The sequence below is a fragment of the Clarias gariepinus genome, chromosome 24 (genome assembly GCF_024256425.1).
Source record: "Clarias gariepinus isolate MV-2021 ecotype Netherlands chromosome 24, CGAR_prim_01v2, whole genome shotgun sequence".
Classification (NCBI taxonomy): Eukaryota; Metazoa; Chordata; class Actinopteri; order Siluriformes; family Clariidae; genus Clarias; species Clarias gariepinus.
In genome coordinates, this window is record NC_071123.1 from 10,801,789 (window position 1) to 10,827,532 (window position 25,744).

Below are 25,744 nucleotides of genomic sequence, written 5' to 3' on the forward strand. Positions count from 1 at the left end.
AGATAGATGTGAGATTCTGAGAGATTCTCCATGCTTTGATCATTTGACTGATCTCAACATTTACTTTTTGTTTGCTTCTTTTGCCAGCTTAACTGCTCTCTTGTTTTCAAAAATTCCTGAATGGGCTGTGACCCACCGGAGAGAGACACTGTTCTCTTACAACTAAGTGTTATTAAGTAATAGTAATATTATGTCGTCATAGATTATAATGAACGGTGCAATGCAGTGACTGATGGGTAATTTTTCTTGGCCACTTCCGGTGAAGTGATGAAACATTTTGTTTACCGTATACCCCTTGCACTGCTCACAGATCCATTTAAAGTATGCAGTTTGAAATATTACTTAAAATGCCTAAACTCACTGTGTCCGTCCACTTCGCAGAAAGCTAAATTACTACCGGTCAAAACACAATGCCGGTTTCCTTTCCTTGCGTTTCCTCCTCGCCTCCTTAGTGGGCGGAGTTAAGCGTCTTTTACAGATCGGGAGGAAATTCATGCGCACCCGGAAATAAGACGGAGTCACGGGCCTGTCTCAAATCTAACCCTGAAACCCTAAGGCCCCCTTCAGGACCGCGCTTTGGTGACGTAAGACGCATTGGCTATAACGTGTGCGCGCGACTCGAGGGCGTGCTTGCGTCAAGTGAAAGGATTGGGACAGAAGCGGCGTGCGTCTTTGGCTGTCGGTCTCTCCAGCACTGCGCCCGCCGCCTCAGGTTAGGGCTCGTATGTGTGTGGGAAGATGGCGACGGATAAACATAAACATGAAGGCAGGGTGAAAATTGGACATTACATTCTCGGAGACACGCTTGGAGTTGGAACATTCGGGAAAGTTAAAGGTAAGTTTCTAGTGCGAATGACATGCTTGAGGTTTATCTTGAACAAACACTGAGTGCGGGTTAAGCTAGTAAACTAGCCAGCGAGTTAGCAGCCTGGCTAGGGGATTTATTGCTTAATAAGCAGCTTCTTTAATAGAACGCTGTGTTTTCTAACTCTGTTGGAAGTCAACATGGGTATAAATACGAATACTAATGATTGTGGTTAATTCGACATTTGTAAAATTTTGAGCTAAAATACAAGGTCAGTTAGCTTACTTCATATTCAGGGAACTTGCCTTGTTGCCATTGGCTGCGGTTGGACTGTTGCCTCGGTGCAATAGGTGCAGGCTAATAAAGCTAGCTTAAGCTACCGGTGACTCTGAAACCTTTGTAAGCTGCAGGTTGTCGGGGGTGTGTGTGTGCGCGTGCGCGCGCTAGCTGAGCCGCTTTATTTGCGCATGTTTTGACCTCGTCAGCTTGGAAATGACCCAGAAAGACAGAAAATGTGTTTTAAGATAACGTCGCTATGTTTTAGTTATTATTTATTATATTCTTACATTTAAAGTGTGTTGTAGACTAACAGTAGTCTTTAAGTCTGTAAGTTTCATGCCAGTATAATGATAGGTAATTAGTGTTGTTTAGCTCTGCTAGTGGCCGCCTCTCATTTGCTAAGTAGCTTTTATCGTTACTAGAAAAAAAAAGTAGTATTAAAACCCCAAAACACGTCCTGAATGTACCCGACATGTCTCCTGCAACCCGCCAGAAGAAAAAGCTGTCATGCTGAGTGACCCTGTTTTAATTTTTTTTATTTTTTTGATCGTATGTCGTAGGCAACAGCACTGAGCTCTGATTGAGCTGATAAGGAGCTGCTCAGGAAATCATCAGGTTTCAACATTATTCTTTAATGTTCTATTCACTGATGCTTTCGTCATCAAAAATATAAGCAAAGAAAAGACTTTAAAATAAAAAATTATGTTGAAACCATTACTTCGAAGCTGTAGAAACAATAATAAAGTTTTAGGCATGTTATATGCTGATATGAGTTAATTCTAGCAAGCTTTACAAAAACATCTCTCAGAATGATTCACCTCCAACATCAAGATTTATGATAAACAAGATGATGGCCAAGAACATAAAAATTTTCTCTCCGTTCCTTATCTATGCTGGTCACCTTGTGCAGGGCAATGGAGGGTCTGGAGCCACAAACCTGGATGGGGTAATTTGACAATGCCAGACATTCTAGCCTGCATGTCTTTGGACTCTCTTCATAATTTGCTTCCAAAGAGCCTCACTTTCTTGTAGTAAAGTCTTGAGGAATAGTTCTCCAAGCTTCCTGAGGGCTGTTTTGACTCTCATTTTGGCTCTTTTTGGAGCAGTTTCACAGGAATGTTTTTTGTTTGTTAGGCCACACAATAACTTATGCATCATTCAAGCATTAACAAATTCTAAATTGAGACATGAACCATTGAGAAATGGGTTTAGATAATTACAGATGATCAGGCCACTGATTAATATACTGGTGATGCTTAATGCTAAGTGGTTGGAACAGATAAGAGGGGAAATGGAAATGAGGTTGAGGCTGAGGTTGTTATATAAACCACCAATTTCTGACTTACTGTTTTAGTAAAACATTTGTTGCAATTTCTTAATTGCAGTCCATATAATTAAATTAAATTTATAGAATGAGGTGTGGCTCAAGACCTCTGCACAGACTGTAATCATTATTTTCCTGGGAGACTTGAAACACATAGAATCCCTTATCTTCCAGTTCTCTAAACTCTTTCAGTTTAAATCCTCTTTTCTAGTCCTGCTCTATCGACTAACTTGCAATGTACATCTCTAATGAAGATGAGATTCTGTGGACAGAAAGTTTGTCAGTAAATCCACTTGTAGAGCATTGATTGTACTTTTTGCTGTTATTAAACATCACAGAGGAATGATGCAAAGAGCAAAAAGTGCAATGCTCAGCAGCCAAGTAACCTGCTGGCCACAAAGCTTACCAATATGAAATTTGCATCTCTATGCTGTAAAAATAATTCTCAGCATAAACGAAAGGCACACATTCATTGTACATTTAACTGTGAATTGATTCATTTTCCCTTTCCTTACTTTTCTGTTGAATCAAAAGATTTTGTGATTACAATCATCTATGCACATTGTGGAGAAGAATGCACTCCCATCCAAGTTAATTTTTAATCTGGATATGGGTATTGATATCCAGTTACGATCAGATACTTGATACTGTAGTGTGTAACAATGGGACATGGTTCACACTTGAGGTCTGTTTTGTCAGTCAACATTAAAAGTATTCACTAAATAAAATTCATATGAGTTGTACAGGAATTTTTTTTTATTCTGATCTAGTTCTGCTTTAAGTCGCTATCAGGTATAGGAGGAATCACTGATAATTTCAAAGTTCAATATTATTAAAAACTTCATATTTTCATTTTCTTACTGATTTTGAAAGTGATTCTTTCTTATTGTGGCTTTTAGGGTTTCTCTAATGTCATCATTTGTAAGAGCACAAGCATATAAAAGCTGTAGCTTAATTTTTTTTTTTTTCACACAGCCTCATTTTATATGTCTGCTTTAATAGACCAGACTTTGTAATACACTGTAAAATGTCTGTCTTTGTGGGACTCTAGACAAACATGCATATAAAACCAAACTTTTTAGGAGCCAATCTAAATTTTTACGAGCCAAAGTATAACCCTTTTCATAATGTAACCAGGTGAACTCGTAGCTGCGCTAATTTAAAGTGGAGATATTGGTGCAAGAAACTTAATGATGACTGAATACTGACAGAATACCAGCTGGGACGGCTGTATCTGAGAACTTGCACTTCTTGACTCCATCTTTGTATCATTGGCATCTGATGTAGAGGACGCAGGGTTTGAACAGCATGGTCTTATTTTTTATTTGGAGTTTTTGTTTTCATGTCAGTTGTCCATGTTCCTTGACTAAGTAAATGTCGGCTAGCACCGAGTTGACTAAGTAAATGTCGGCTATTAGTTAGTATGGCACTGGGAGAGTTTCAAAAAACTACTGACCATTTAAAAAAAAAAAAAAAAAAAAAAAAAAAAAGGAAATTCTTAAAATATTTAAAATAACACAGATAAAAAAAATATTACTGCATTAAGTATTAAATGAGTCTCTTTTTATGTTTTGCATTTCTTGTCAGCACATGCATCTCTGTGGACAGCACAAGAGTACAGGAGCGCATGTGATGCTACCGCAGGGATGCGTTCAATAACGAGCACTTGCAAAACATTTGTGAGTGTTTAACAGTCGTACGGACTGATAAACCGTCTCATGTTTGCGAGTGCTCTCATTATGTAACATGTTTCTAGGGCTATCTTTATGTGGTAATACACTCCGGCGGCCTTTTGTTTACCTTTATAGCCGCAATATTTTTAATTTTTTTGCTTATAAATAAAGAACTTCAACTTGTTGTTAGTCATTTATAGTTTTGCATGTTTTGTTTTGGGTTAATGTGATTTGTCAGGGGTTTTGCAGTGTTTGTAAAGCATGTTTGCTTATAAAGTTTGTTGTGTGTCCAGTGGCAGTGCTGGGGATTAGATTGAGCAGACTGGAGGCCCTTTACCCGAGTCGGTGTCACTCCACAGATTTTGAATCATTTTGTCTCTTTGTTCTTCATCTTCTCTGTTCATTTGTCTGTATTGGTCACATTTACAGCACCTGGAATGAAGAATTTACAGTTTTGTCAGACACTTTCATTTAATATTTTTGTAACTACTAAGCTTTGTATTAAATAGATATCTCAATAGTATTAAAAAAAAAGCAATGGATTTTGATGTAATACTCATAATAGATTTTAATATTAAAGATGTATCCCAGGATTATTTTACTAAAATGAGGGGCCTTGGAGGACAGTTATTATCACAGATGCACCAATCGCTCAGCCAGTCACTAATCTTGCTATTGCTAAGATTCTGTGCTGATTGAGCAATAACAAACCCTATCCTCCGGAGGTGGCGACTTTAAATCCCACTACACCCATTTGTAGCCTGGGTCTACTTAAATCTAATGTATTTAAGTATTCATGACGACAGTATGCTATGTGCTAAAAGTGACGGTAAATTGGCTAACCGGTTATTGCCACATGCATAGTTGTGACGAAACAGCAGTTCCCGCTTGCCTATTGAATGTTACTTTTTGCTTAAACAATCCTTCAGTATTTAGTCATATGGGTTAGTTGTTTTTACAAGTCGTAAGATATCGATGGTTAGAATCCACTATGTTGCGTTATTGTTACCTCCTATTCAAAATCTCCCTCATCTTCCTTTAAGTTTAAATCCTCTTTTCTAGTCCTGTCGCCCTTAAGAATCCCATCAAATATTTTCTTCCTTGTCCTCTTTCTCGCATTTGTATTGTAGAAGGTTATAATGATGAAGGGTGGGAACTAACTGCATCCGAGGTCTCCATACCCAACATCATTGCCACAAATTGTCACAACCAAAATCTAAGTAAACGCCTTCCTAGAAGAGTGGAAGCTCTTTATAACAACAGAGGGGAGGCTCAAGCTGCTTTTACACTCGGGATTTAGAATACCCGAGTACACCTGACCCCAAAGTCTGTATCGTTTGCTTTGCGTGAACACTCTGTAACATATCGGTCAATGTACTGTGCTTAAGTCAACTTGCAAAATGGTGCAGACTACTTGGCTTAAAATTCACATTTAAAGGGGGATCGGAAACAATTCCTTAATACAATATACACTTTTTTTTCTATATAAGTAGGTTTTAGAATAATCATGCACTACTCAGACTACTCCGAAAATGCATAAAGAGGTAAATTCACTTTATAAAGGTGTGGGTTATTTCACATAGATAACTATTTACAAAACCGAAAATACTCTTGATAAACTAAAGAAACAAACAAATAGAAAATAAAATTAATTGTTAATTAAATCTTATAGGTTTTATGTCTCTAGACCAGAACTAGATTCTAGATTGAGAACATGTTGCAGACCGAACAGACTTAGCTGAATATAATAACACAGAAGACTAGTATTATCGCCAATGATGGTCCAGGTCAAAGAGACAAATGATGGCAGTCAGAAAAGCAGCAATGTGATATTCCACAAAACAGTAATGTTTGCACAACTTCCTGAAAGTACATGTGAGAGGCCACTGCATACAAGCAAAACAGTCACAATTACCGTAGATCACAACTTTACCTGACTGTTTTACAATAAATAGTCCTTCAAAAATGCACAAATGGGAAGGTGGTGTTAATGGATTGACAAAGAGAAAACAAATCCTTAATTTTAGGAACATTTGGTTTAAAATGTAGGCAAGGGGAAAAAACACAGCTTTCCTTCTCCAAACACAAGCCCCATTCTTCATCCCTTCCACCTGAATAAATCATCTAAATGATAGCTTAGCGCCCCCTCATGGTAAGGAAAAGCATAAAATCTAATTGTAACAAAACAGTTTGTTTACATAAGGAACAGTTCAAATCCAATATAAAAGCCAACTGTGTCTACACATGTGGGATGCTGTTTAGAATCCAACACAACGATCCTGTAAATTGCAGTAGGAATGAAGGTGAGCGTGTTAATTTGGACATTTTTCTCCAAGATATCAAGAACATCAGGTAAAGGTTGACTCCCTTATACCCTTCATGTTAATTGGAAACTAGGTGCATACTGCCACTTTTATAGTGGACTTTATAGTACTGCATGCTTTATAGTAGAGTTTAGGTGCGCAAGTGTACTCTGGCATGGAAAATTGTTTAATGCATTTCTGTCATGTGCTGGAGGAGGACAAAAAAAAGAAAAGAAAAGGCCATCAGTCTGGTTTAAAAAGCTTGTTAAATTGTGAAAAGTGACTTCACAGTGATGTACCAAGATTGGCCTGTTGCCTCTTGTAATGTTCCTTGTTAAAGAAAGCAAAACCGTTTTCACCTTTTATCATTTGCAAGCTGTGAATACAGTACAAGTCCATTGTTTTCCATGTTGTTTTTATTTTCAGTATCTTTCTCTAAATGATTATGTAATCAATCTGTGTTTCTTTGTAGTGGGACAGCATGAACTGACCAAACACCAGGTAGCTGTGAAGATCCTGAACAGGCAGAAGATCCGCAGTTTGGATGTAGTGGGCAAGATTCGACGCGAGATCCAGAACCTCAAGCTCTTCAGACACCCACACATAATTAAACTGTAAGTAGCAGTGGAAAGTTCACATCAGTGCTCACTAAGGCTTAGATACTGTAGGATAGAGCAGTTTTACTTAAGTCGAATGGATTTCATGTGTGTTAGTCTCAATCCCTCATTTAATACACATGTAAAAAAAAAAAAAGTAGAAGGATTAATTAGGCTTTTTAACGGGTTTGATGGAGTACAGCGTGTTTTACAGGTTACTGTTGCACTGTTGACATGGTTTAATAAATCAAGCCTTGGGCCTTGTCAGTCGGATCCTACTCTAGCGCTCTCACTAGCCTTACACCCTCTGACTCACTTGCTTATTCACGTTGTTGTTTCCGCTCTTACCAATCCCTTATTGCCCTCGGACTCTCTTGATGCACTTTCACGCTTTGATGTATGAGAAATGGGCTGCGGTAGTGCTTTCTTTTGAACACAAGCCAGTCCTCTCTCTGCCTGTTAGAGAAGCTTTTTCAGTTTTAATGAGTTGTTTTCATTGTTGTTTATTTCCCTAGTCAGATCCCTAGTGACTAAAGTAACTTTTTTTTTTTCATGGTGCTTCTAGAGAGGTACAAAAGACATAAGAATACAGAAGACTAAAGAGGGGGAGGATTTGCTTTTTACTCTTGGTTGGGCTTGAGAAACAGATTAAAACAACTAATGTCTGACACATTGCTGTTTTCTTTGCTAAATATAAATTCGTATATATTAAGGGTGGACAGATAAGTTCATTAGCCAGCATGTAAAAACTTTGTCATGCATGTTTTTGTTGCCTGGGAAACTGGCCAGGATAAAGTGGCAGTGATGCTATTTAATTCAATGATCATGTATGGCAAGCTAAGGCCAGTTAATACTTAGTATCTGTTTGTCCCAGGTGTATAGGCTACTGATTTTTAAACACCTAAACACTGTCTATATATAATACGGAGCACAACAGTGTTAATCAGCAAACATGTACACACTCTCACACACCCCTGCTCACACCTAAGACCATCCATAAAACCAATGAGATAACACTGTACACTAGTGGCAGTGACTCTTTGCCCTATTAGCATTTGTTTACATGCTATCTGTTTACTCTGCGCTTTGGAAGTCACTACAGAAACTCAATGGACTTTAATAATGAGCTTTAAATTGCAGATTGCAACCTTTTCTAATTTATTTTAAATTCAGTACTATAAAGCTCATTCTTGCACACCTTTTGTGGCCTTATTGTGCAAGTATATTATTAGTAGGTTTAAATTAGGGAACAAACCTAACACATTTTTTAGGAACATTTAACTGAAGTACGGTAAACTGAATAAAACATAAGGTGACCATAATGGTTTGGCCAAACTTGCACAGTACCCTTTTCTGAATTCATATATGTATGCTAGTCATTTAATTACTTTATATATTATGTATTTATTTATATATTTAACATTTAATGACCTCCTTTACACTGTAAATAATAGCTGTCACATGTTTATGTAATGGTAATGTGGTATTACATGGTAATAACAAATAACGCCACAAGGTGGCACTTTCTTTTTTCGTGTTGTTAAGCCTTACTTTCTAACAATTAATTTTAACTAGCTAAGAATTATATAATTGAATAACAGTATGTGAGCTTGTGGATAGACAAGCATTCAAATTCCTTTTAGAATTTTTAAGAGATTTCAGGTCATGGTGTTTAATATAGTCACACTTGTCTGACTTGCTGAATGCACTCATAAGTTATGAACTGCTAAGTTTCTACATGGAACTTTTTTGGTAGTTTTTATGTGCATGATTTTTTTTCCCCCATTAAGTTGCTATTTTTGCATGTCTTAATTTTGTGTAGAAACTTAGCAGTTCGTAAGTTTGTATTATTGCACATTAACATGTATTGGGAATGATACCAAATTTAAGCTGATTTTGCAACATTTTTGGCAATTCTACCTGTGTGATATTTTAAGGCTTACAAAGTTTTTTGCTTGTTCTTGCAGGTACCAGGTGATATGCACACCGACTGACATATTTATGGTTATGGAGTATGTGTCTGGTGGAGAGCTCTTTGATTACATTTGCAAAAATGGAAAGGTATGACTCACAGCAGTAGTTTTATTATTTTTTAAACTAACATGCCTTATGTAATTTATTTCAACAGGACTTAATGGATATACACATTTATTCTTGCACAACTAATGAGTATTACACGTTTAAAAATCACATAATTATGTGTACATTTATTAGCCACATCTTCAAAACCAGGTGGTCAATCCACTTTTCACAGGGTGGGATATATTAGATAGCAAGTGAAAAGTCAGTTCACAAAGTTTATGTGATAGAAGCAGAAAAAATGAGCAAGTGTAAGGATCGACTTCTGGCAAGGATCAAATTCTAATGGCTTTCTCGCTGGGTCAGAGCAACTCTAAAACAGCAGATCTTGTCGGGTGATCGAAGGATGCAGTAGTTAGTATTAGGGCTGGAGAAATCTATTCACAAAATATTTATTCATGGGAATTAAGATTATAATTATCTCACACGATTTTCCTTTTTTCAACCAAAAGAATTAATGCACTTAAGTAAACAAAACACACAGGTGTTCTGTGTCCTGTCTACATAGGACTTTCGACTGTAATAAAGTGCAAGACTAAAAAGTCTCTTGTAAAACCAAATAGTTGCTTTTTTTTATCTTAAAAGTGACTTAAACATAAAAGCTGTTGAACAGATTTCACTACTACAAAAACAAAGAAGCAAGAGTTGTCTCTTACTTCCTAATTTACAACATTAAAATTCATATTGATAAGATATCCAGAGGACGTGTAGGAGAGACTACAAACTTTAGACTGCAGTGCAGTTATACAATGTGATTGTGCAGAGTTATGGCAGGGGCTTGGCTTGGCTAGCTAGTAAGCTACGAAAAGACGAGCCAGTAGTATTGCTGCCGGGACTGTGATTACATTTGAAGCACTGGAACCTGACCTGTTTAGGTACGAGAGCTAGAGAGATGTATTTTTTTATTAGGTGGAGTTAATGTAGGATCTAAATTCCACTACATCACTACGAGGTAGTCAAACAGTATGGTTGATAATGTAGGAAAACATTAGCTGAAGTTAAAATGGACCCACATGTCAATTAAAGAAGTTAATATTGGAAGGAGTGCGAATTATAACTATAAATATGGAAGTTACTCATGGTGAAATTTTTTTCTTTAAATATTTATTTTGTACAAAAATTTTGACAGGGTTAGTCCCTAACCATTTTTGCTAAATAGTGACTTTGCTAATCACACCATTTAATTTAGAAAAGTCCATTTAGGGTGGATGAGTTCAGCAAATGCAGGCCATACCTACAGTACATTGTGCAGTATGGGAATATTGACTCATTGTCGCAGCAGTTATTCTGTTTCACAACAGTTTGGGTTATGTAATAATCTTTTGATGGCTTTGAATAACTCTGTGCTGTGAATGTCCTGTTCTGTTCACCAGCTTGATGAGAAGGAGAGCCGACGTCTGTTCCAGCAGATTATTTCAGCAGTGGACTACTGCCACAGACACATGGTGGTACACCGAGACCTCAAACCAGAGAACGTCCTCCTGGATGCTCATATGAACGCTAAAATCGCCGACTTCGGTTAGCAGCAAAGCATATATGTTTTTTATGAATATTAAAATCTATTTGAGTATTTACATTATATTCTGTTTAGCTTCTGTTGTTTATAACAGTAAACAATAGAAACCAAAAACGAGATTAAAAAACTGATAATTCTCAATGCATGTGTCATTTGTGTAGGATTGTCAAATATGATGTCGGATGGGGAGTTCTTGCGAACTAGCTGTGGTTCCCCTAATTACGCAGCTCCTGAAGTCATTTCTGGGAGGTAAAGTATTCTGTTTTACTAGTAACCCTGATGTTTTTTTCCCATCTTAAATGGAAGGTGTATCACAGTCCAAATTTTAATTTATTTAAAAAAAAATAAATTTTCACTTCATGGTCATGGGAGTGTCAGTTTCAAAAAGCTTGTTTAACCAAATCATCTTTCACTGGTCACAATGTTGATAGCATTGATGTAGCAGTTGAGCTGCTAAATGTACAGGGATATATTTGTGTGAATGTTGATGCACTTTAGTCACAGTATTTAACGTTGTTTTTCATTGTTATGAACAAGACATTTTTACGTCTTAGAATTTTCCATTGTATTTAAGGGGTTACATTTATAACTGCAGCAGGGTATGTGCTTTTTCTTTCCTTTTAAGACATTTTTTTGTCAGAACTTTGTTCTTTACTTCTGTCTATTTCATTTAATGTAATTAATTTAAAGTTTTTTTTCCCCAGATGGGTCTAGTTGACATTTTTTCCCCTAAATTTTTTCCACTTATCCTACAATTAGGTCTGTTACACAAATGCTGATGTGTTTTTATGCCTGTTTTCGTGCTCAGGCTGTATGCAGGTCCTGAAGTGGATATCTGGAGCAGTGGAGTGATCCTGTATGCACTGCTGTGTGGGACGCTGCCCTTCGATGATGACCATGTGCCAACGCTTTTCAAGAAAATCTGTGATGGCATGTTTTTTACCCCACAGTACTTGAACCCATCAGTTATCAGCCTTCTCAAGCACATGCTGCAGGTGGATCCCATGAAGAGAGCTACAATTAAAGAAATCCGGTAAAATCTCCCTTATATAAAGATCCAAATATACAAATATATATTCACAGAGGGATGAAACAAAGACATTTTTTTTGTTCATATCAAAGAGATTTTTCTTCCACAGGAGTCCTTGCCCTTTCTTTTATTTAAGAATCTAGGCATGATGCCATGGCTCATCTATATTTGTCAAAAATACTTTATAAAGCCTCTAGCTGAGGCTACTGTATATAATGGATTCCCCTAAGTTATATATATTTAAAAAATCCTTTTTTTTTCATCTTTAGTATTGGGTCAGTACAAAAACATTTCATTACTTTGTTGTACCTTTCCAACAAAGTAATAAAAAGCTACAGAATAGTCTTTGTATGTAAGTAATTTTTTTCACACAAAAGCATATTTAAGGTTTCTATTTTTTTCATGCTGCATCAAATACTTTATTAACTTATTTACTTTTATATAGAGATTTTATTGTTCATTATTTTAAGGCATCTTTCCTTAACAGCACTGCTTACATCTATTGCCTAGTGTCATAATTTCCAATCATAATATAATATACAATGTTCTTCAAATTCAATTTTGCATTAAAACCATTAAGAATATCTCAGTCTTAAACAGGATAAAAAAATTTCTTTCCATTTGCCAGTAATAGTCCTATGGAAGTTGATGGGGAAAATTGTGGGAGGTTTGAGAAACTGCTAGGAAGCTAATGGGGCTATATTATATTTGCAAAGTGCAGGTGTGTAACAGAGGTTCCTTTCCTTTCCTTGTTCCTAGGGAGGACGAGTGGTTTAAACAGGACCTACCTAAGTATCTGTTTCCAGAGGATGCTTCTTACAGTACCACCATGATTGATGAGGAGGCACTGAAGGAGGTGTGCGAGAAATTTGAGTGCACGGAGGACGAGGTGCTCAACTGCCTTTACAGGTTTGTGTTAACGTGGAGAAATTGCCATAAGATCAGAAATTACACTCACAGAGCACTTTCTTAGGAATACTATACAAATTGTGGATACCCTCCATCTCATTTCTTTGAGGTATGGATTCCACAAGATTGTAGATACATCCCTTTGCAATTTTGGTTTCAAATGTAATTAATGAACACTGAACTCATTGTCATGTTCAGTAAACATATTTGAGACCAGTATTTTATTTATTTATTTATATATTTTTTGACCTGATGTATTTCATGCAAGAAGTAGCCATTAGAAGTTGTTCTTGTGAAAGGATGCCCATTGTCAGCAACATTAATAGGCTGTGGCACTTAAGTGATGATTAATTGGTAATAATAACCCCAAAGTGTGCCAAGATGAGCAGTTTCCCCACACCATTACACCTCCTCCACCATCTTGGATTATTAAGCAAAGGCAAGTTAAGTTCATTGATTTATGCTACTGGTGACCAGTTCTATCTATCTCACAAATCAAGAGTCATTAGATCACACTACATTCTAGTTTTGCTCAGGCTGTCCTCACTGTTGCCTTAGCTTTCTTCTGCTGTTGTAGTCCACCTGCCTCAAGGTTTGGTGTATCTTGTGCATTCCAAGATGCATTGTGCAGCCTGATTATCTGAGTTACAGTAGCCATTCTGTTAACTCAAGGCAGTTTGGCAAGTCTCCATTGACCTCTCTTATCCATAAGATGTTTCCGTCTGCAAAACTGCTGTATGCTGGATTTATGTTATTCTTTATTATTATATTTCTTTCTCTTTTTAGAAATATTTTATTATTTATATATTTTAGTGCAATATTATGAGTAAACTTTGAAGATTGTTTTGTGTGTGAAAATTCCAGGACATTGAGTTGAGCCCACCTGGCACCAACAATCACTGAGATCAACAAAAGTCACTGAGATGATTTTTTTTTATGTTCACATAAAATCCAAAATTCTATGAATTTTACTGCTGTCACATGATTAGCCAATTTAAATTCAGAAATGATTAGATATGCAGGTTCCTAATAAAGTGACCAGTGAGTGTATATTATATATATATATATATATATATATATATATATATATATATATATATATATATATATATATATATATATGTTTTTTACTGTCCTTGTTCATCCCTCTTTTAATTTTTAAAAATTTTATTTTATTTTTCCTATATAGTCGGAAAAACCAAGACCCTCTTGCAGTTGCCTATCATCTGATCATCGATAACCGGCGTATTATGAGTGAAGCCAAAGACTTCTACCTCGCCACAAGTCCTCCCGATTCATTCCTTGATGATTTGCCTGCTCATCACTTTGCCAAGCCACACCCAGAGCGAGTGCCATTCCTGGTGGCTGAAACTCAACCACCACGCCCCCGACATACTCTGGATGAGCTCAACCCCCAGAAGTCCAAGCATTTGGGTGTCCGCCGTGCTAAGTGGCATTTAGGAATCCGAAGCCAGAGCAGGCCTAATGATATAATGAGCGAAGTGTGCCGGGCAATGAAGCAGCTTGACTATGAGTGGAAGGTAAGGTGGAAGTCGGGGCTGCGGGGTGGAGTTGCAATAGAACATCTGATCAGATAGAAAAGTGGATTTACTGTTTACCTGCTGCTCTGTGTATTCCATCTTTTGATAGGTTTCATTGAAATTAGAGAATCATTTATTTACCTTACTTCTCAGTGATTTTAATCTTATTGCTGATTGGTGTATACAGTTGCACTTGAAATTATAAAAATTATTATAATTATTTTTTCTTGGCTGAAATTACTAAATAATAATGTAAAAAATCAGTGAAACAAGAGCAATTTAAGTAGCTCAACACAACTAATAGCAAGTGATTTCTCCAAATTCAACACAAATGGCACCTTTTAATGATTGCTGCAGTTTCAGAATTATTCAACCTCCTGATTAAAATCACTCATTAGAGCACAAATTTGAAAATCAAAATAATCTCATGCACAGATGAGATTAACTTGAAATGTACTTGATTTAGAACACTTCCAGACTTTATGGAAATTTATTCATGGAGATGAATTTGTCTGCACGTCATAAATGGGTAAGTCAAGGGAGTTGTCTCTAAAGTTAAGAGAAGAGATCACTGCCTTGCACAAAAAAAGCAAAAGGAATAAATGTTCCTAGAAATACAGTAGGAAGCCTTTTTCACAAGTTCAGAGTTTAAGGAACCGTGGTTACACTACCTGGTTGTGGCAGAAAGAAGAAACTGTCACCTGCTGCTACCAGATTCCTAAGGGGGCAAGTGTTGAAAAACCTTCAATTGACTGCAAAGGCCCTATGTAAAGATTTGGTGGCAGCAGGCACTGAAGTTTCACTTTGCGCTACAAGGCGCATCATAAACAACGAAGTTCACCCCAGGAACAAAATTTTCTTGTGTTTTCACAAATTTTCTTTGAAAACACAGGAAAAATCAGCTCTATTATGCTAAAAACCATATAAATAAGATGCATTTGTGAATCCTGTTCTTTAGACTGAACTTTTTGTTCCTATGAATTAGCAGTATGTTGGAGAAAGAATGAAGCATATGTAGAATAGTGTACTCTGTCTTCAGTGAAGCATGCCTGTGACTCGTTGATGCTCTGGTGTTGCTTTGCTTACTCTTTTCAATGAGGTTGAATAATTTCGAGTGCAACTGTATGGAATGTTTATCACTTCTCTGTGTTTTTCAGATCTTCTGTAAGCTATGTATTTGAAACATTTACGCTTGGTACTCTTTAAAAATCAGAGCAACACAATTGTCAGAATGCCTTCTATCCCTTCAGACTCTTACACACAACTTTAACTTGGCCTTGGATGCATTTATACAGTAGTGTTCAAAATAATAGCAGTCCAACATCAGTAAACAGATTAATAATAGTTTTTGGGAGAAGTTATATTTCTTCATTTTAATTTTTTTCTTGTAGGTGTAGTGGAGTAATAGAAAACAACAGACCCAACAGTCATGACTTACATGTACCTGATTCTGTGTAATTGAATCATTTATTAAAAAAGGGCATGTTCAAAATAATAGCAGTGTGGAGTTCAATTAGAGAGGTAAATTATTCTGTGAAAAACAGGTGTCAAAGAAATTAAAGGATAAAAAAATTCAAGGATAAATGCAGAAAAGGTTCTCCTGTGCATTTCTCTCGGAAAATAAAATGGTCTTTCCAGACATTGTTCAGAAGAACAGCGTACTTTGATTCAAAAGTTGATTAGAGATAGGAAAATGTATAAAAAAGTGGAGAAAATGATAGGCTGCTCTGCTAAAATGACCTCAAATGAACCGTACAAGGCTGCGTCATACAGCGTCCGCAAGGTGGTGAAAGAGGCGAAGCAGCACTACGGGCGGAAACTAGAGTCACAACTCCAACAGAGTGACTCTAGGAGCCTGTGGCAGGGACTAAGGGCAATTACGGATTATAAAACACCAACAACCGGTATGACGAACGCGGACGTGACTCTGGCAGACGAGCTGAACACTTTCTATGCTCGCTTCGAGGCTGCAGCTAAAGACTCTAGCAATGCTAATGCTAGCGGCGCTAACGGCTGCAGACAGGAAGACACTGCCAGCACCGGAAACGCGTTCATCATCACCGAGCATGACGTGAGGAGAGCCTTCAAGAGAGTGAACACCAGGAAAGCAGCAGGACCAGACGGCATCTCAGGTCGTATCCTCAGAGCCTGCGCTGACCAGCTAGCACCTGTGTTCATAGAGATATTCAACATCTCTTTATCTCAGTCGGTGATCCCCACATGCTTCAAAGAGTCCATCATTGTTCCTGTCCCGAAGAAACCACATCCTGCTTCTCTCAATGACTATCACCCTGTAGCCCTCACCTCAGTAGTGATGAATTGCTTTGAATGCCTGGTCAGAGACTTCATCATTTCTTCACTACCCGACACACTGGACCCACTACAGTTCGCTTACCGTCCAAATCGTTCCACAGACGATGCAATCTCTCATCTCCTCCACACATCACTTACTTACTTGGACACTAGAAGGGGGAATTATGTTAAAATGCTCTTCATCAACTACAGCTCTGCATTTAATACCATAATTCCCTCCACACTCACCACCAAGCTGGAGCACCTGGGACTCAGCTCATCTATGTGTCAGTGGATCTCCAACTTCCTAAATTGCAGACCACAGGCAGTAAGGATGGGCGGACATGTCTCAGCCTCCATCACTCTCAGCATTGGAGCCCCCCAGGGGTGTGTCCCCGTGCTGTACTCTTTTTACACATATGACTGTGTGGCCACTATCAGCTCCACCACCATCATTAAGTTTGCTGACGACATCGTCGTGGTGGGCCTGATTTCTGATAACAACGAGACAGCCTACCTGAGATTAGGAATCTGGAGAACTGGTGCCAGAGGAACAACCTCCTCCTAAACGTCAGTAAGACAAAGGAGCTGATAGTGGACCTCAGCACTAAGCAGGAGAGGAACTACCAGACCCCCGTCATCAACAAGAGCCCTGTGGAGAGAGTGGACAGCTTCTGATACCTCGGTGTTCACATCACGCAGGACCTGTCATGGTCCTGTCACATCAACACCGTGTTGAAAAAGGCCAGACAGCGTCTCTACCACCTCAGACGCTTGAGAGACTTCCGACTGCCCTCCAAGGTGCTCAGGAACTTTTACTCCTGCACCATAGAGAGCATCCTGACGGGAAAACATCTCAACCTGGTTCGGGAACAGCAACATGCAGGACAGACGAGCTCTACAGAGTGTGGTGCGATCAGCTGAGCGCATCATCCGCACAGAACTCCCTGACTTGCACTCAATCTACAGCAGGTGGTGCTGGATCAAGGCCAGGAAGATCGTGAAGGACCTCAGCCATCCCAACAATGGACTATTCTCTCGGTTGAGGTCAGGAAAGTGATTTCGCTCCCTGAAGGCCAACACAGAGAGGCTGCTCTTATTGTTTCATATTTCTTCATACATTCTTCAATATTTTCTATATTGTGTATTTTTGTCGTACAGTTATTTATTTTTTTAACTTTAGTTTTTTCATTTTATTTTTTCCTAGTTTTATTTACCCTATATTTTAATTTTCATATTTGTTTCTAATAATTTTCATTTCTATTACTATTCATAGTCTTCTATTTAGGTCACGAGCAGTTGCCTAAGCATTTCACTGCATATCGTACTGTGTATGACTGTGTATGTGATAAATAAAATTTGAATTTAAAATGGAGGCCAAAACCAGAACGCTATTAGCAAGAAGCCCCCGCAAAGTCCCATTTTTGAAAGAACAAAAAAAAGACATGCTAAAGAGGTTATAGTTCTGCGAAGAACACATTGACTGGCCTAAAGAGAAATTGTGCAATATTTTGTGGACTGATGAAAGCAAGATTGTTCTTTTTGGGTCTAGTGGCCGCTAGGGTTGTGCCGATAGACGATACTATTGTCTATAGACGATACTATTGTCTATCGACGATAGTCAGCTATATGGACGATACAGATGTCGCCATTAAAAACCCACGTTTCAAGAAAAGGAATCCCGTGACTTGCCACGGCTGCGCACGGCAAGCTGTGAAAATGCCCTTCATTACCTGTATGGGGCAGTCGTGTTTCAGTCTGAAGTATTGTGTGTCTACTGAAGCCGAAAATGTGTTCTCTCTCCTAGTCACCCATTGACAGCAAGCGACAGAGCTCATAAACATGTCGAGCTCAAACTGTAAATACTGATAAGTATTAATTCTTCATTTTCTTCTCTCCTTCAATGATGATACTTCTTCGACGGCGCTTTCTTCATTCAGTATAATTATTATTAGTAGTACTGCTCCGAATTTATTATTGTGATTTTTCTTTATTATTATTGTAACGCACTCGCACGTGTGTGCAAAAAAACTACAATGAGGTATGTTATGTTAGCCTAAAACAATTGTTTTATTGTGTTTATGCGCCTTTAAATATACACTAAACAATAAACACTGCCTTGTGCAAAGTGAAAGTGAGTTGCGCGTGCAACTTTTTGATCAAAAGGCTGATAAACGCGTGCGCAGATATGAGCAGATTTATCGATAAAACAACAGACATGAAATGAAAAAAATAACCACACAACGCGACAGCACGCAGAATCCCTGGGCTTTGACTACTATCGTGTATCGGCGATCTTACAGGCTGACGATAGGACGATATGACAATGGGCATATCGCGCAACCCTAGTGGCCGCAGACAGTTTGTCAGGCGACCCCCAAACATTGAATTCAAGCCCCAGTACACTGTGAAGACAGTGAAGCATGGAGGGACAAGCATTATGATGTGGGGATGCTTCTCGCACTATGGTGTTGGGCCTATTTATCACATTTCAGGGATCATGAATCAATTTGAGTACATCAGAATACTTAGAGGTCATGTTGTCTTATGCCGAAGAGGAAATGCCCTTAAAATAGGTGTTTCAACAAGACAACGACCCAAAACACACCAGTAAGCGAGCAGCATCTTGATTCCAGATCAACAGGATTAACGTTATGGAGTGGCTAGCCCAATCCCCAGACCCTAATCCAATAGAAAACTTGTGGGCTGACTTTAAAAATGCTATTTTTCTGAGGCAAAACCAAGAAATGCAGAGGAATTGTGGCATCACTGGCATGTAGTACAATTGTCACAGATGTGAAGCAGTTCTTAGAAACCACGTTTATACAACTAACTATTAGTTCAGAGATACACAAGAACATTTTTGTTTAAATGGTAAATTCATCACTTTGTAAAGATGAATAATGACACTGCTATTTTTTTGAACAGACTAATATTTGTTTTTTTCACTTTCTGTAAACTAATAATACACTATTTTTAAAGCACATTTTTCTTCATGTTGTGATTCTGAATTGAACGTCCAATGCATTTGGGTGATTTTAAATGAAAAGTCATTATATGGATATGGAGCTTTACTCACTTTTTTCAACACACTGCTATTATTTTGAACACAACTGTATATATTGTTGTATGCCTGTGTCAACAGAACTATTTAAAGTAACCTGGAAATTAATTTTTTATAAATGAATTGCCACACATACTTAAGATAACAGAGATGATTGCAGAAGTCATTAGTATTTAGTCATATGTATTTTTAAAATGCATTAATGAGAAGCTGAATTATTTTGTGTTTTTATCAGGTTGTTAATCCATACTATCTACGTGTGAGGAGGAAGAATCCAGTTACAGGCCTGCAAACCAAGATGAGTCTGCAGCTTTACCAAGTGGACAGCAGGACCTATCTACTGGACTTCAGGAGCATAGATGGTAATGCAAACTATTCTAGAACAAGTCATTTTAGAATTATTGTTGAACTGGGCATTCTGTGTTGAAGTAATCACAAGGAAGCTTTATCTTCTTTGCAGAAAAATTTAATGTAGACAATGGAACGATCTCATGTTTTACACAGTGACAAAGCCTTTTCTATTCAATTTAAACAGAGCACATGCGTGTGTTATTGGAAAAGGAACTACAGAGAAAATGAAGTCGATGTTAACAAATCTTGAGCAATATGTGTATTTGCAGCATGTTGTGAGAAACCCATTGCTTTCATGTTAGCAAGCTGGAGGCTGTGCGATTTGTAAAAAAACAAACAAGCAAAAAAAAACAAAACAGCATGTTAAGTCGGTGCTACTGCATCAAGAATAGTCACAGTTAGCCACACCAGCATTCAGGGAAAAACTGCATGATAGAGGATCACCTTTAACCTGTGTTGTTTTTTAATAAGGTCAAAGATTATAACAAATCTTTTATAACTATAATGCGAGTGATCAAGCCCGCTGCCCGTCTCTATAAAATAACTATGTTGCTGAATGTTTTGTATTTTGTGTGATTAAGTTATTAGGATGAGTAGAAGTGCCGCTACTTATCGTTACTTAAGTCTTGAGTAAAGTTTCCCTTTCCAGCTTACTAACATTAAAGTGCATTGAAGATTAGCTCAGATAGAAGAAACTGTTTCAACTCTAGACTTGATTTCTGTTTTATCCTGCTGTTCTTTGATTGTAACTATCAGGGCCACTAAGCAAAATAAAACATGACTTTTCCAAAGGACAGTTTTAAAAAGGCACATTTAAAGCACATAAAAAAATTCTGTGCATAAATTTAGGTAACAAAGAAGATAGTTCATTATTTTAAATGATTATTCCATGTTTTAATGACAACAGTGCTGTTTAGAGAAAGAACAACAGTCTGTCTTGTCTGTGTTAATTTTTTTACATTTTGCTTTTACTTTAGATGATATTTTGGAGACCAAGTCGGGTTCTGCCACACCGCATCGCTCTGGCTCGGTAGGTAACTATCGGACTACCCTAAAGAACGATAAGGGTGAGAAGAATGGCTCGGAGGACGTGATAAAGGGTGAAGGCTCAGCCCCCTCAACACCCCCAGTAGGTGGGGCTAAGCAGGCTGAGGGCTCCCTTGCTTCTTCTTTGACCTCCTCGGTCGACTCGACGGGGGGAGAGATATGCCCGCGGCCTGGCAGCCACACCATCGAGTTCTTTGAGATGTGTGCTAACCTCATCAAGCTGCTGGCACGATAACTTGCCATTGCTCTCATGTCTTTTCTCTCACTCACCTCTTTGTCTTTCTGCCCTTCTCTTGCTTCTTGGACTCTACCTCTTTGTCTTTCCATCTCCAGCAGACTACTTCTTTCTTCTCTCTCTTTCTCTCCCTCTCCGTCTTTCTCTTTGAGTGTCTTTAGAGCAATAAGCATGCAAGCAGATGTCTCACGGCTCCATGAGTCCCACACGCACAACCAAGCCTACTGGTTTTGTGGTACTGCTATCTGTTTGTTTGAGTGGTGGGAAAAGAGATTACGTTAGAGATGAGGCTCTTGAGAAAGGAAATGTATGTTTTATGCCACAGGGAAGAAGTCCAAAAAGATTGTCTAGCCACTTTATACTAACTATAGAATATTCTTTTAGAGCTGGTTTTACAATTGTTTATTTGATGGGCTTGTTGGCCCGTGGTTGAGGTGTTGAAATGTCTGCACGCTGAATTGTTATACACTGAGCTAGCTGTACTGTATATAATGGCACCACAAAGAAAGAAAGAGAGAGAGAGAGTGAATGAGGCAGAATGCAAATTTGCACAGGTTTTTCTTCACATGCTTCAGCTGGCCAACGTTTTAAAAGAAGCAAGTAATTCCAGGAAGGGGCCATCGAAATGAATAAACATGTGATGACAAGAGCCAAGTGGATAAGGTAGAGGGGTTTGTTAAAAGTGGGCCAATTTCAACTTGTTCGTTCCGAGGAAGTGCAATGACCCTTCCTCCATTCTTACCATTTTCATAGACTGGGAAAAAAAATACATTTCCCCTTTTTGTGTACCCTTTTTTTTTTTTTTTTTTTTACACTTTAGACAAAGTTTTTTTTCCCCCTTTCTTTCTTTGCGTTGCTCACATTTTAAACATATCTAAGTATATAAAGAATTAAAAAAGGCATTTGGATATATAAATATTTATCAGTGCTTCAAGGGATGGTATTTTATATTGAAATGATAATGGACTGAAAGATTGTTTGTAATAGGTGGTTATTGATTGTTTTTTTCCATACACTGCTTTATCCATTTTTTTAAACTTTAGTTGTAGATGTTTTACAAGTATATAAAACAGCTTAAAAAATTACATGCAACATTGACTGAATTCATCTTGTATTTTTTCAGCAAAGGACACCTAAAGACTAAAATTTGTATTAGGCTGGAAGAAATCACTTGTGTTGACTGGCTTAAGTTGCTTTGTTAAACGTATTGGGACAGAAGTTAAAAATTAATATTCATAAACTATTTTTCATCAAGAAACTCAGAGAAAATCTAGAAATTATTGACTGGTATACTTGCATCCCAGAAGTCAGTTGCTGGAGAGAGTTTATGCTGACTATAGTGCTTATACAATGCCAGATTGAAAGTATAATTTGAAAAATGTTTTTTAAATATTTACAGCATTACTGAGTTAACCATGAATGAGTAGCATAAGCAGCTACAGTCTGTATTTATTTGTAAAAGTTTAAGTGAAAACAATGATTTTGGTGTTTTAAAATTGAAGAAAGCACATTCCGTGTGTCTGTTCTTGCTGAAGTGCCCTAATGATAAGCAAATAAAAAATATATAAAAATGTACAGAGTTTGGGCCTGTAGATAAAAAAAAAAAATTGTGACCCTTGATTTTGTTTTGCTTTTTTGTCTGATTATTAAACTTTATTCTCCAAGATCAAGTACTTCACATAGATTATACACTTGTCAAAATAGTATCCTTAACTATAATGCCACTGGAAGTTTTTTTTTTTTTTTTCTTCATTCACTTCATTTCAGACTTTCCTGATTTATACTTTTGTCATTCTTTATTTGTGAAGCAGTACAATGCTGTTTGGACCACCATTATTTCTCAGGATTAGAAATGGCTGTGAGGTCTAAAACACGTTAAAATTATATTCAATCCATAAAAATTACTCATTTAAAGTATTTGTATTTAACTTCATTATTAGCCACAATATATTTTTTTTTTTTGCTGTTCCTAATTAAATGTTTATTACAGTCAGTTCTCCACCTAAACATTTCATCTTGGCCTTTTAACCATAATTTTGATAAACATTTTTGGACTGTAATAGGCACATATCTGACCCAGTGGATCTGTATTTCAGCAACAACAAAGAAGCAGCTCATGGTGGTTACACGCATTGGTGGCACATCGAATAGCTGTGCCAAGATTGCACTATAATATCACTATTATTAGATTAATTGTCCCGAAAGTTTAAAAGACGCGTGATCTCAAAGGTATGTCAGCTCAGTTTTTATTTGACTTTTCATTATAATCCTTTTAGCATTAAATTTTTATTTGTTTAATTTTTTTTAATTACACACGGATTAGTCATGAAAAATTAAAACAAGCCTTTCAGATTTTATTTGTAACATCATAAGAAATGCATCCTTGTTTTTGCAAAGGGAGAATCATACTGTAAGATTGGGGTCTTTGTTTTGAATTCTGATGTAGCAAACTTTTCCACATGCTGTGTTCATTACCTACTACAGTACTCAGGTGGGGAACATCTGATGGCTTTGTCTTCAAAGATACTTTGTTAAGTTTAAGATTGTGAAAAGTAAGGTTGGCCAGTGTCCAGTTCCTGACTGTGTTTAAAGGACATTTTCCATTTAATTGCCTAATAAATCATGAATGGCATCAACAGTTTTTGTTCTTTTTATTAACACTACCAATATATTGTATTATAGGTGCCAAAGTTTGAGTTTAGTGCCAGTGTTTAAGAAATAAAAATTTAGCTATTTTATTATCTAACAGAAAAATGATAAATTAAATATTGATATATATATTACAATTGTTCATGTGCGGTACAACAACAGTCAAAAGTTTGAACATGTCTTCTAATTCAATGTTTTTTGTTTAGTGACATTTTCTGCATTCTAGATTTTAGAACAATACTGGAGAATTTAGAGCTATAAAAAAAACATCTTATTGGTTAGAACTGTTGTCTTGCACCTCCATAGTCTGGGTTGTGGGTCTGTGTTTATCGAATTTGCATCTTCTCCCCGTGTTTGATGGGGTACTTCCCAAAGTCCAAAGACATGCAGATTAGGCTAATTGGCATTCTCAAAGTTGCCCATAGTGTGTGAATGTACCAAACGTGTGTGCCCTGCGATGGATTGCCACTCCATCCAGGGTTTACCCCACTTCAAGCACTACTGGGATAGGCTTCAGCCCCCCATGACCATGTATACAGGATAAAGTGGTATAGCTGATGATTAAGTGGATGTGAAATAATGCATAAAATTAGGTAACTAAGTGACAAGAACAATCAGTTATTTTAAGACATGAAGGTCAGCTGTTCTGGAATAGTTCTCGCAAGAACAGTATTAAGTTCATTTACAAAACCCATCAAGCACCATGTTGAAACTGACTTCCAGAAAAGCAGGACCAAGACGTACCTCTGCTGCAGAGGAGAAGTTCATTTAAGGTTACCAGCCTCAGAGATTACCAATTAACAGCACCTCAGATTTGAGCCGTTACAAAGGCATTACAGATCATTCATAGTTGACACATCTCAATATCAATTGTGTAAAGCAGGGGTCTCCAAATCCAGTCCTGGAGGGCCAGTGTTTAACACAGTTGGGTGATTCTTCTCTGATTCCTCTCTGATTGAACTAATCTGTTAATTACTAGGTTCAGTGGGTGTGTTTAGGTGTTGGTGAATTACAAACTGCTGGTCACTGGCCCTCCAGGACTGGATTTAGAGACCCATAGTCTAAAGCAATATTGTATATTTTGGATGCCTTTAGCATTGTTTTACAATATAGAAAGAAATTTAAATCATGAACGACCATGAAATTATAAAGTTTATACATTTCATATTTAGTTTCCATGTTTGCCCCCCCTGATTTAGTTCAACCAGGTCATTAGCTGACTTAATTTTATTGCCACATAACCTTGCTAAGCCTAGACCTGACCAACTGAAATGAACCCAGATCATAACACTGCCTTCAGAGGCTTGTACGGTGACTCTTATGCATGATGTGGTCATTGTGCTTCATGCACTTCCTTTCTTTCCCTGATGTACCCAACGTTTTGGAATAGGGTGAATTTAAACTCATCAGACCACATAACGTTTTTTCTATTTCTCCAAAGTCCAATCTTTATACTTATGTAGCAAATTTAAGCTTTTTTTTGCTTAGTCTCACTAACAAGATGTTTTCTTTTGGACACAGCTGTTTATTCCCAGTCCCCTGAGTTTTCATCACATTGTGTGAAACGTTCTTTCTTTCACTATTAAGCACAGGATAGTGGTACCTTAGTCATTGGAATACTAATTTGAAGGTCATCATTGATTGCTTCTGCAGTTACAGTAGGACACAGCTGTGTGTGTGTGTGTGTGTGAAAGAGAGGGAGAGAGCAAGCGAGAGATGCCTTCTTCATCATATAAACACTAACATGTTGAGTTACTGCTATACACAGCAGGAGAAACACTTCTTGCATGTACAAACAGTCATTTCCTTAAGCTTTGTAAAGCAGCTGTAAATTGCCTGTCACAACTGGAGTTCACCCCCTGTTTTTGCTCTTTACAATGCAGTTCCATGCTCAGTGAGCTAATGTTGATTCTGTGCAGTCAGTTGTCATGCATAATTGGCAAAATTTATTGTACAAAATACAATTAAACTGCTTTTTATAAAAGAATAGTACTTGGGTGTAGCCTAGAATATTTAAAAAATAAATGCACACTTAAAAAAATCATTCATAA

General features: G+C 37.4%; 1 protein-coding gene across 1 annotated transcript; it reads left to right on the forward strand.

Moving 5' to 3' along the window:
- Positions 1 to 605: 605 nt before the first annotated feature.
- prkaa1 (protein kinase, AMP-activated, alpha 1 catalytic subunit) lies at positions 606 to 23,676 on the forward strand. The gene is made up of 10 exons (XM_053485425.1): positions 606 to 835; positions 6,857 to 6,998; positions 8,948 to 9,041; positions 10,433 to 10,577; positions 10,737 to 10,824; positions 11,384 to 11,608; positions 12,365 to 12,514; positions 13,704 to 14,055; positions 19,647 to 19,773; positions 20,740 to 23,676. Exons 1-10 carry the CDS (start codon positions 739 to 741, stop codon positions 21,042 to 21,044), a joined length of 1,725 nt encoding a protein of 574 aa, XP_053341400.1. The 5' UTR covers positions 606 to 738; the 3' UTR covers positions 21,045 to 23,676.
- Positions 23,677 to 25,744: the final 2,068 nt, after the last annotated feature.

Bases quoted from the DNA above. Each gene is read 5' to 3' on its own strand.
- prkaa1 (XM_053485425.1), top strand. From the start codon at position 739: ATGGCGACGGATAAACATAAACATGAAGGCAGGGTGAAAATTGGACAT. The intron at 10,578-10,736 runs GTTAGCAGCAAA...TCATTTGTGTAG, and splicing joins CGCTAAAATCGCCGACTTCG to GATTGTCAAATATGATGTCG. The intron at 14,056-19,646 runs GTAAGGTGGAAG...TGTTTTTATCAG, and splicing joins AGCTTGACTATGAGTGGAAG to GTTGTTAATCCATACTATCT.